This window comes from Symsagittifera roscoffensis, chromosome 2 (assembly GCF_963678635.1).
Source record: "Symsagittifera roscoffensis chromosome 2, txSymRosc1.1, whole genome shotgun sequence".
NCBI lineage: Eukaryota > Metazoa > Xenacoelomorpha > Acoela > Convolutidae > Symsagittifera > Symsagittifera roscoffensis.
This window is the reverse complement of record NC_087063.1, coordinates 7,126,200-7,138,420: the sequence shown is the minus strand read 5'-3', so window position 1 is coordinate 7,138,420 and position 12,221 is coordinate 7,126,200. Positions and strand designations below refer to the sequence as shown.

General features: G+C 33.9%; 2 protein-coding genes across 3 annotated transcripts in view; one reads left to right on the top strand and one right to left on the bottom strand.

Moving 5' to 3' along the window:
* Positions 1-12,221, bottom strand: part of LOC134840426 (phosphatidylinositol 3-kinase catalytic subunit type 3-like) — a 513,967-nt gene that overhangs the window by 382,061 nt on the left and 119,685 nt on the right. The window lies entirely within an intron of this gene.
* LOC134840765 (DNA-directed RNA polymerase III subunit RPC1-like) overlaps positions 1-12,221 on the top strand; it is an 80,220-nt gene that overhangs the window by 45,294 nt on the left and 22,705 nt on the right. For both annotated transcript variants that reach the window (XM_063856794.1, XM_063856793.1), the window contains exons 18-19: positions 635-966; positions 1,236-1,435. In XM_063856794.1, coding sequence (XP_063712864.1) covers positions 635-966; positions 1,236-1,435 — 532 coding nt within the window. The remainder of the gene's footprint in view (positions 1-634; positions 967-1,235; positions 1,436-12,221) is intronic.

The following is a 12,221-nucleotide window of genomic DNA, read 5'->3' as shown; positions in this document are numbered from 1 at the left end:
TGCAGGCCATTTCTACTAATTTTCTTAGTGGCAAAAATGAAGTGAAGATTTATTCATGAATTTAATAACTGTTACTATATCTGAGAATGATTGTATGGGTATGATATACTGGATCCATGCTACATTCAGGTAATCATGTAAAAAAAGTCTCGAATTCTTACTGAAGCCAAAAAAGGATACAGGTGATTGCTATTCATTGCCTTGTACAAAAGTAGAGTGAATATTCATCCATGAGTCAGATAACTGTATGAGAAGCGGATTTATGGGTTGCGCAAGAAGATTTCCTTCAGTGATTCAACCACTTGTTGATCCTCCAAAGGCTCCTCCTTTTATTAATAATTTTTATTCATTTTCATCAGATCGGCACAAAAAGTTTTCTAAAAGCGCATTTGGCGCCTGTATACTACTTAGTTTTGAGGGAAGTTCCAAAAATGTGCCTTATAGTCAAGAAAATTTTTGACCCGCGCCTTAGTTGTATAGTTTTTCAGCAGCTGATTAAAAATTTTCAAATCAAGTCTTTCAAGATTTGATTATTTGGTTGATCGCCGAAAATAAAATTGTTTCACTTATTTTGTGACGAAATTTCAAAGTTAATTAATTATTTAATTTTGGTAGAAAATTTTATCTGCAACAGGGTGATGATAAACCAGTGCATTTTGAACGTCTCTGGAACCACATGTTGTGCTCGGTACCTGTTGAACAAAACGAACGACCTCTAACTCATGCAGATTTGATAGTCATCACAGAAAAACTTCTTATGAAGGAATCCAAGATATCACAAGTGTTCAAAGATGACATTCGAGGATTTGTAGGGAAGTTTGCGAGTAAATTGAAGGACCTGACAGCCAATGTTGTGAATGATCCTGTTGCTAGTTCTCTTTGGAAAGAAAATAAATCGTCATTGCTTCAAATTTATTTTGTCACTCAGAAACAGCTGGAAAATTTTGTCACTGAAGCAGCGGTAAGGTAAGAAAAAGCGATATTATATGCATGTCCCAGATTTATAGTTTGATTTGAATGGCAAATAATACGATCTTGGATTTTCTCGATGACATATTTTGATCGAAATTCAACTACATGATATTTTGTGCAACTTTGATGTGTTGTAAATAATTTTTCAACCACCGTTTAAATTTTCAGTAGAGATTTATTGGTTCGAAATGTTCAAAAACGTTTTTGCGGCGTTCGTTTTGGCAGCAGTTTCACAGTTTGATTTCTTACACCCTTTTGTGTAGGTACGAAAAATCAGTAATAGAGCCAGGAACGGCAATTGGAGCAGTATGTGCTCAGTCCATAGGAGAGCCGGGAACTCAGATGACTCTGAAGACGTTCCACTTCGCTGGAGTCGCTAGCATGAACATCACTTTGGGTGTCCCTAGAATCAAAGAGATCATAAACGCCACGAAAAACATTTCAACTCCCATCATAGAAGCCGGTTTGTGTATAAAATGTTCATCGATAAATAGGATGTTGTTCTACAAGAATACATTGTTTGGCCATGTGGTTGACTGTATATGTTAAGCTTTCTGATCAGCTTGATTACACTAGCGAACTTTAGTGCGTTAGTGTTACAGTACGACTATTCTTTTTTTTTCTAACTTAAGTCGCAAATATTGGTGCCACTTTTGGTACAGCGTTTTGATAGCATGTGCTTTGACAATCGATTAAGAACAAGTTAACACAATTGATGCATATTCATTGTTCAAATGAACCGAAAAAAGCTATTCGCTTCAAATATCAGTACAATAACTACCCTTGAGATAAGCAAGGGTATTGCAATCGGGTACTAGACTTTTTTTCCCGTAAACAACTTTGTCCGCATGATCACTTCTAGACGATCTTCTCTTCTTAAATGCTATTGATCACTTCTTAAGTGTGCACGTCTTAACTGCAAGATCTTCACTTCTTAATCTGCAAGTGCAAGTGTTGTTCATTCTAGTTTTAGGGGTGACTTGAAATACTTTTAAAAAATTACAAAATCATTTTTTTTTCGGCTCAGCTTAGTTGCCACTTCACGGATTTTGCTTGTGCTGTAAGCAACTTGCTTTGAAGTTGCAAGTGTTGTTCATTTTAGTTTCATATGGGACTTAAAACTTGAAATATTTTTCATATAAAGTCATATTTTTTTGCTCAGTTTGTGTCTGCTCAAAGCTTGTCGGCTTTTTTCTTCTTGATAAGCTTTGTTCCGTTTCATTGTCAATATTCAAATCTCTGGCATGTTTGCTTAGAGTTAACTTCCAACGAGACATGAGAAAATTTTCGTTTTGGCAGGCCTATTTTTTCAATTTTTTAAAAAATTATTCGACTTCTAATGTTTTTTCTGTTTGTGTTGTATCGCAAGTGGTCCGAAGCTCGGCTTCGCCTTTGTGTTGTAGCTTCTGGAGGACTTCAACCTTCTTAATGTTTTTAATAAAATCTTTTTTTTTCGGCTCAGCTGGTGTCTGCTCAAAGGTTGTCGGGTTTGTTTCCGCTTCGTAAGTTTTTGTCCGTTGCTAATTTAAAATTCAATTGTCTTGCTTGGCATGTTTGAACAGGTTTTTATGAAAATGTAAGAAATTGGGTTTTTTTCTCATTTTTTGAAAGGCTTACCTTGAAAATTAAGTTCGATTTACAGCCTTACTTTCGAAAACGGAGCCCCTCTGCTTTTTAAAATTTATTCTTATAATAAAGTATCGAATTTTATATCGAAATAATGAATAAGGTTTTTATGTTACAAAATAAAACATTTTCATCTGATCAAGGTCAGCGTTATGCGAATAGCTAAAAAAAGTACGTTTTAGGGCCGTGTATTCCAGAAACTATCCTCGCAAGTCTCAGATTTTGGGCTCAATAGAGAGAAAAAGTCTTTGGAAGTTTCCCTGCCTAAGGGAGTGACTATGCCTGAGTTTTTAATGCAAAAAATTATGGCCCTCGGAACAGTCAAAGTTTTGAATTGTTGACCGTTTCTCAAACTTTTCGAGTTTTCTCGAAAGCTACCCTCCCATATCGTAAATTTTGGGTTGAATCCAAGGATCGGCTTATGAAAAGTTCTTTGCATGCGCGACTACGCTTAAATTTTTTGACGCAAAAAGTTATTTCCCTCTGAAATATGATTTTTAACCATTTTTTGAAACTTTTTGATTTTTCTTGAGAACTATCCTCCCAAATCTGAGTTTTTGAGATGCAATTGAAGATACAAGATGAGCGATTTTCTTCTTTTTAAGCGGCTATCCTAACTTTTATTACAGAAAAGGCTATGGTTTTGGGAAAATTTTTGTTTTTGTTAAATTTTTTTTTGAATTGTTTGATTTTTCTGAAAAATTATGTTTTAAATTTGAGATTCTTGGTTCAATCAAAATTCCAGGCTGTGCGAATGTTTAATTTGCATAAGCAGCTATGCCCAAAAGTTTAAACACAAATTGATTTGATTCTCGGAAAAGTCAGTGTTTTGATTTGTTGACAGTTTTTTGGAAATGTTTTGACTTTCTCGATAACTATCCTGACAAATCTGGTATCAAGGGTGAAATTAAAACAACACGGTACGCCCAATTTTTTCATAAAAATTAATTGCCTTGTGAAACTTTGATTATATTTGGAAATTTTTTGGCTTTTCTCGAAAACTACCCTGCAAATTCTTAGGAAAAAAGAACTTCGACCGTTTTTTAGAAACTTGTTGACAAAATTTTTTGACGAATCTTAAAAACTACCCTATCAAATCTGAGTTGAAGCGTCCAATCGAAAAAACCGGTAGCGAAAATTTTTCCCATATAATCGACGACTTTTTATGTTTTTGTAAGATAATTGTTACATCCTTTGGAAAATTCCAATATCTCGAAACTTTAGTAAAGAAAGAAATAAAGGTTTTGGACAAAAATCTATTTTTGAATCACTCGTTTCATACTGCATCAGTATGATAAATTCAATAAGCATCAAACACATACCTACAGCTTTAGCTAGGTCTCTAGTTATATTTTATCGAGACACGAAAATTTTGGCTCACCCAATTTTTTTATAACTTTTTTTTACGTCTGTGTTGTATCGCATTTAGTTGTGTAAAAGTTCAGATAGAGATTTACATGACAAAAAGAGCGTGAAAAGAACAAACAAATTAGGTATAGACGAAAAAGAGTAACCTCAACCTGAAATAGGATGACCAAATTAGAGTGCATTAGGCGCAACAGTATTATTTGAGACTAGGGTTTTCAGATTATTCAGGACTTTGCCCTGCTTAAAGTATTTTTATCTCAATTTGTCATTGTCAAATTACGAACAAAATGAGAATTTCTTAACATAACTTGGGATGAATGATCTTTCTTCCTTTCTTGGCGATTATTTCACGTAATTGCAATATTTTTTTTTGTTGCGGCTTGATATAGTCTTTTCAAATTTCTCCCCAATTTTGTAAAGCAAGCTAAAAAGAGCTTTCTTGTTTTTTTGTTCAAGACATTTTTGTGGATTAATGAAGCATTTGTAGGTCATTTCGACAGAAGGTTTGTTCGTTGGTACTAAAAGCAATTATAAGTTTCATATCAATAATCAGTCTGGCGTCTGTGAATTTGTTTATATTTTATTATGTTTTCTTATATACTGATATTAACATTGTATGTTTCAATTTTTTCTAAAGTTTATTTGAATTTTTTTGTCTCAGTTCAATTTTTTATTCGGAACAGCCGTATCGATGAGAAAGAGCTATGGCTCAGAGTTTGTTTGTCTTCATGCAAAATCAGTTATTAGATGGGAATGTCAGATCGGCTTGAGCGATAAATTACATATTTGCCGTTCAAACAAATTTCATTTTTCACTAAATTCTAATATTTTTTCTCCATGCCGTGTTGATTCGTTTTTCATTTCAAAAATATGACATAATACGTGCTTTTTGTTAAGCTCAAATGCAAGGACGTTTTCTTGAATTGAAGTGTTGGGCTATAGTTTCTCGGCTCATTTTTAATACTTCTTAACCATTAAAGCCAAAGAAAACTGTCAATCGAAAAAAAAAGAAATTGGGCAAAATCATAAGTGGTAACTCTACGAGTTACTGAGCTTTTTCCGACTCAACTGGTGTCTGATCAAAGATTGTCGGTTTTGTTTCCGCTTTGTAATTTTTTTTTCAGTTGCTTTATTTGGTATTCAAATGTCTTGCTTGGCATGTTTGCATAGAATTCCTGGTTTTTTTTATTTTATTTGGAAAGTTTTATCCCTTTTTGCAATTTTTTCCTCAAAATTCATAAAAATTTCTTCAACTGATTTTCAAAAAGGGTATCCATAGAACAATTAGGGTATGTCTGCATACTTCACTGGTCTCTGTTTGCTTTTTTCTTTTGTCACACCGTTCGAAAAAGTGAAAATGTTTGACTGATTTTTTTAATTTGTTTTTTCGTTTTCTCAAAATAGTGCCAAATCTGAGATTTTGTTTTCAATGAATAGAATGGATTTGAAACGCTCCCTTCCATAAGCGGAATAGTGAATTTGTTGATTTTGTTGACCGTTTTTTTGAATCGTTTTGACGTTTCTTGAAAACTAACCTCCAACGCCTGAGATTATGGCTTCAATGGAGATAAGGGGTAGTGGGTAAGCTCGCCGGCATTAGCGGCCACTCACAATTTTTAACGCAAAAAGATATCGTCCTCGGAAAAGCCAGTTTTTTGATTTTTATGAGCGTTTTTTTTTAATTTTTGTACTAAAATTACACTCCCATGGTTTTATTATTAAATACACTCCCATATCTGATATTTTAGGTGCAATCCAATGAACGGGTTGTGGGAAGCTCCTTTGCATACGCGACTACGCCCAAATTTTGTTGGCACAAAAAATAACGCCCCTTGGAAAGGTGAAAATTTTTGACCATCTTTTTGAATCTCGAAAACTACCCTGCCAAACTTGGGTTGTTGGCTTCAATCAAAATTACAGGTTGGCTAAAAATCTATGGTTTTCGGAATGTCAATTTTATGATTGGTTGACCGTTTTTTGGATTTTCCTCAATAATTATCCCGCCAAGTCGAATATCACAGATTTAATCGATAGAACATGTTGTTGGAAGCTTACCTTTGTGTTTTGCTGCGTCCAGTTTCTTTTAGAAAAATGTTTTGGCCATCAAAAAAGTACAAATTTTGTAATGGACCGTTTTTTGGAAATTTTTCAACTCCTCGAAAAATACCGCGCCTATTCTCACGTACAGTGTTCAATCGAAGAACCCGATTTTGAGATTCTTCTCTACTTTGCCGGCCACGACCTGCTTTTGTCAAATCTAAGATATAAACTTCAATCGAAAAAAGTGGCTGGTTTTATTATTAAATACACTCCCATATCTGATTTTTTAGGTGCAATCCAATGAACGGGTTGTGGGAAGCTCCTTTGCATACGCGACTACGCCCAAATTTTGTTGGCACAAAAAAGAAAGCCCCTTGGAAAGGTGAAAATTTTTGACCATCTTTTTGAATCTCGAAAACTACCCTGCCAAACTTGGGTTGTTGGCTTCAATCAAAATTACAGGTTGGCTAAAAATCTATGATTTTCGGAATGTCAATTTTATGATTGGTTGACTGTTTTTTGGATTTTCCTCAATAATTATCCTGCCAAGTCGAATATCACAGATTTAATCGATAGAATATATTATTGGAAGCTTACCTTTGTGTTTTGCTGCGTCCAGTTTCTTTTAGAAAAATGTTTTGGCCATCAAAAAAGTACAAATTTTGTAATGGACCGTTTTTTGGAAATTTTTCAACTCCTCGAAAAATACCGCGCCTATTCTCACGTACAGTGTTCAATCGAGAAACCCGATTTTGAGATTCTTCTCTACTTTGCCGGCCACGACCTGCTTTTGTCAAATCTAAGATATAAACTTCAATCGAAAAAAGTGGCTGCGCAAATTTTTCCTGCACAAGCCACTACTTCTTAGTTGTATTCAAGAGAATTGTTTTTTCCTTGAGAAAATTCCAAAATCTCTAAAATGTTCACTCCTCTCACTTATTTTAGTTGAGAAACAACTAAGGTTTTGGACAAAGTCCAATTTTAAAATAACGCATTTTGTCAGCATCAGTGTAGCAAATTCAAACGTATCAAAACAAGTAGCTCTAGGTGGGCCTTAGGTGTCCTCTAGGTGGACCTTCATCGATTGGCATACGCAAATTTTGATTCACCTAGTTTTTTTCGCTTGCTATTAGCAAGCGTTATCAAATCAGAATAGAAAAAAATTAATTGAACAAAATCACTGGAATCAGTTGGCATCATGCTCTAAAGGAATTTCAGGCCAACAAACAATTTTTCGAGCATGTCTGCATTTTATTTGTCCTCTATATTTGAGCTTTAAAATCGTTAGACCAGCTCTCTTCAATTTTTTCGTTGTTTTTCCCCGTTTTTTTTACGTTCTACGGTTTCTTCGACTTGAATTATTTCGGCTGATATTATATCAGTTGAACTGCCTAATAATTCTTCGTTGGAAGGACGGAATAAATGTTTTTAATTTTCATCTGTGTTTCGAAGTCTTTTGATAGAACAAAATTTTCGGATTTTTTTCTGATTCACAGTCGTCTGATCAAGGATTGTCTGCTGAGAGTCGGCTCGATGAATTTTGTATTTCAAAATGTACACTGACAATTGAGTTTCTCAGCATTCCTCAAATAGAACCGCATTAGAGGCCAAAAAATATAATTGGATGATTTTTTTCGATTTTTTTTTCGTTTTTTTTTACTCAGTGGCTTCTTGGCTCCGTTTTTCTTGTTTGAAAATGTTGCTTCAAAGTTTTATATTGCTTCAAAGGTTTTAACGGCTTCAATGCATTAGGCTTTGTTATATCTTTTTAATTGACCTATAATATGTCGATGAAAGGCTAAAGATAGTTCCATTTTTTTATTCTCAGATATCACTTTTTTTCCGGCTCAATGAGACCCCAACTATCTTTTGCTTAGTCACCAGTTGATAAATGTTGTTCAATAATACAATTGAGTTATGATTAGAGTGATGATGTCAGATGGGTTTGTTTCCTTGCTTTTTCATTTTTATTTAGTGACGGGTTGGTTTTTTATAGACCAGAATATGTTAGCAACCATAAGTAGGTCAAACAGCAGGTTATTGGGCTCTTTCACTTACTACCATCGCAGCCTACTATTAGCAAGAAAAAGGGATTTTTTATAAGGGGGATTTAGTTTGCTGAGATTGCGGTGATGAGAAATCTGACTATTTACTAGCAAATTTATATGCCATTTTAGTTGTTAAAAAAGAACGAAGTATTTTTTAATTGAATAGGTTTTAATTCAGTTTTTGCTTGTTCCTTGAACTCCACTATTTGGCAGCAAAAGTGAAAAGCTCACGAAAAACGTGAATGACTTCTACTTTCGATTGCCCGAAACAATAAATTTACCGATTAATCTAGTTTTCTCTAAATGGGAATAGTTTGTGAAAAATAGCCAATCGTAAACAGTATTTGAAATCCAAAGAGCTTCAACGTGATATGTTTTGCTTCAAAATTTGATAGTTGAAAAATTTTCAGAAAGTTTTCATCAAATTTTTTGGTTTCTTTGTTCCCTAACGATTTTTGTTCTGGCTATTATGTTTACACATGCGTAATTTTTGTCATATCACAATATCCACTTGTTTTTTGAATCTGGTTTATTGTCAGCTAGCTTTTGCAAGACAAAAAAAACAGGCATTATGTATTTGGTTAGTTCCATATATTTTTTGAGACGCTAATGAAAATTTTAACAATTTTCGCAAAAGGCTTAACTTTTCTCACGAACAACTTAACCGATTTTCAAAACAGTCATGTGCCAGGATATTCTATTAGTCTCTTTTTACATCACCGGACGTTCTACACCTTCACAAGTTTCAGCTAGGGGTGTTTTTGACCAATTTTTTTTCTCGAAAACTACCTTGGTAGGTCTGGGAATAATTATTCAATCAGAAGAGTGTAAGCTGATGATTTTTTTCGAATTAGTTGCCAGCCCTAGTTTTGTTAAAAAAAGTTTATGCCTGAGAAAATTTTCAAATTTTAAAATATCGAATTTTTTTTGGAATTTTTTTCTTTTCTCAAAAACTACTCTATCAGACCTGAGGCCTAGAGTTTAGTCAAAGAACAGTTTTTTTAATCGCAACTGCACAACTGGTGTCGCCGAAACAATTGATGAAAACTGTATTGCCTTGAAAAATGCATTTTTTTGAAATTCTCGAAAACTACCCTGCCAAACTTGGGTTGTTGGCTACAATCAAAATTACAGGTTGGCTAAAAATCTATTATTTTCGGGATGTCAATTTTATGATTGGTTGACCGTTTTTTGGATTTTCCTCAAAAGTTATCCTGCCGAGTCGAATATCACAGATTTAATCGATAGAACATGTTGTTGGAAGCTTACCTTTGTGTTTTGCTGCAACCAGTTTCTTTTAGAAAAATGTTTTGGCCATCAAAAAAGTACAAATTTTGTAATGGACCGTTTTTTGGAAATTTTTCAACTCCTCCAAAATTACCGCGCCCATTCTCACGTACAGTGTGCAATCGAGAAACCCGATTTTGAGATTCTTCGCTGCGCAAATTTTTCCTGCACAAGCCACTACTTCTTAGTTGTATTCAAGAGAATTGTTTTTTCCTTGAGAAAATTCCAAAATCTCTAAAATGTTCACTCCTCTCACTTATTTTAGTTGAGAAACAACTAAGGTTTTGGGCAAAGTCCAATTTAAAAATAACGCATTTTGTCAGCATCAGTGTAACAAATTCAAATGTATCAAAGAAGTAGCTCTAGGTGGGCCTTAGGTGTCCTCTAGGTGGACCTTCATCGATAGGCATACGCAAATTTTGTTGGCATCATGCTCTAAAGGAATTTCAGGCCAACAAACAATTTTTCGAGCATGTCTGCATTTTAATTGCCTCTATATTTGAGCTTTAAAATCGTTTGATCTGCCTCTTTAATTTTTTCGTTTTTTTTCCTCGTTTTTTTACGCTCTACGGTTTCTTCGACTTAAATTATTTCGGCTGATATTATATCAGTTAAATTGCCTAATAATTCTTCGTTGGAAGGACGGAATGAATGTTTTTAATTTTCATCTGTGTTTCGAAGTCTTTTGATAGAACAAAATGTTCGGATTTTTTTCTGATTCACAGTCGTCTGATCAAGGATTGTCTGCTGAGAGTCGGCTCGATGAATTTTGTTTTTAAAAATATACACTGGCAATTGAGTTTCTCAGCATTCCTCAAATTGAACCGCATTAGAGGCCAAAAATTATAATTGGATGATTTTTTTTTTTGATTTTTTTTCGTTTTTTTTACTAAGTGGCTTCTTGGCTCCGTATTTCCTGTTTGAAAATGTTGCTTCAAAGTTTTATATTGCTTCAAAGGTTTTAACGGCTGCAATCCATTAGGCTTTGTTATATCTTCTTAATTGACCTATAATGTGTCGATAAAAGGCTAAAGATAGTTCCATTTTTTTATTCTCAGATATCATTTTTTTTCCGGCTCAACGAGACCCCAACTATCTTTTGCTTAGTCACCAGTTGATAAATTTTGTTCAATAATACAATTGAGTTATGATTAGAGTGATGATGTCAGATATGGGTTTGTTTCCTTGCTTTTTCATTTTTATTTAGTGACGGGTTTTTTATAGACCAGAATATGTTAGCAACCATAAGTAGGTCAAACAGCAGGTTATTGGGATCTTTAACTTACTACCATCGCAGCCTACTATTAGCAAGAAAAAGGGATTTTTTATAAGGGGGATTTAGTTTGCTGAGATTGCGGTGATGAGAAATCTGACTATTTACTAGTAAATTTATATGCCATTTTATGTGTTAAAAAAGAACGAAGTATTTTTAATTGAATAGGTTTTAATTCAGTTTTTGCTTGTTCCTTGAACTCCACTATTTTGCAGCAAAAGTGAAACGGTCACGAAAAACGTGAATGACTCCTACTTTCTACTTTCGAAAGTTTAGCCCGAAACAAGAAATTTACCTATTAATCTAGTTTTCTCTAAATGGGAATAGTTTGCGAAAAATAGCCAATCGGAAACAGTATTTGAAATCCAAAGAGCTTCAACGTGATATATTTTGCTTCAACGTTTTCATCAATTTTTTTGGTTTCTTTGTTCCTTCACAATTTTTGTTTTGGCTATTATGTTTCCACATGCGTAATTTTTGTCATATCACAATATCCACTTGTTTTTTGAGTCTGGTTTATTGTCAGCTAGTTTTTGCAAGACAAAAAAAAACAGGCATTATCTGTTTGGTTAGTTCCATATTTTTTTTGAGACGCTAATGAAAATTTTAACAATTTTCGCAAAAGGCTTAACTTTTCTCACGAACAACTCAACCGATTTTCAAAACATTCATGTGCCAGGATATTCTATTAGTCTCTTTTCACATCACCGGACGTTCTACACCTTCACAAGTTTCAGCTAGGGGTGTTTTTGACCAATTTTTTTTTGGTTTATTTTTTTTCTCGAAAACTACCTTGGTAGGTCTGAGATTAATTAGTCAATCAGAAGAGTGTACGCTGATGATTTTTTTCGAATTAGTTGCCAGCCCTAGTTTTGTTAAAAAGTTTATGCCTGAGAAAATTTTCAATTTTTAAAATATCGAACTTTTTTGGAATATTTTCCTTTTCTCAAAAACTACTCTATCAGACCTGAGGCCAAGAGTTTAGTCAAAGAACAGATTTTTTAATCGCAACTGCACAGTTGGTGTCGCCGAAATTTTTGATGAAAACTGTATCGCCTTGAAAAATGCATTTTTTGGAAAGTTTGCTCGTTTTAGAAATTTTTCTAAACTTTTTAGAAAAAGTAGCTTGCTAAAACTGAGATAAAAAAAGATTTAATGAAAAAACAGGGAGTAGGAGTTTTTTCACTGTATAAGCAGCTATGCTCTAATTTTTTACAAAGAAATGAAAAAAGTCTTTGTTTTTTAAGCTTACATCTTTTGTCGGCGATTATATCGAAAACTACCCTGCCAAATCTGAGAAAAAGGCTTCAAAGGAAAACAGATGCTAGAAATTTTCTCTGCATAGCGGCTGCGTCTAAATTTTTGCCGAAAAGCAACGTTGAATATAAGAACAGTATGCTTCAAAATCTTATCCGTTTTTAGGCAGTTTTTAACTTTTCTGGAGATAAGGGGTAGTGGGTAAGCTCGCCGGCATTAGCGGCCACTCACAATTTTTAACGCAAAAAGATATCGTCCTCGGAAAAGCCAGTTTTTTGATTTTTATGAGCGTTGTTTTTTTAATTTTTATACTAAAATTACACTCCCATGGTTTAATTGTTAAATACACT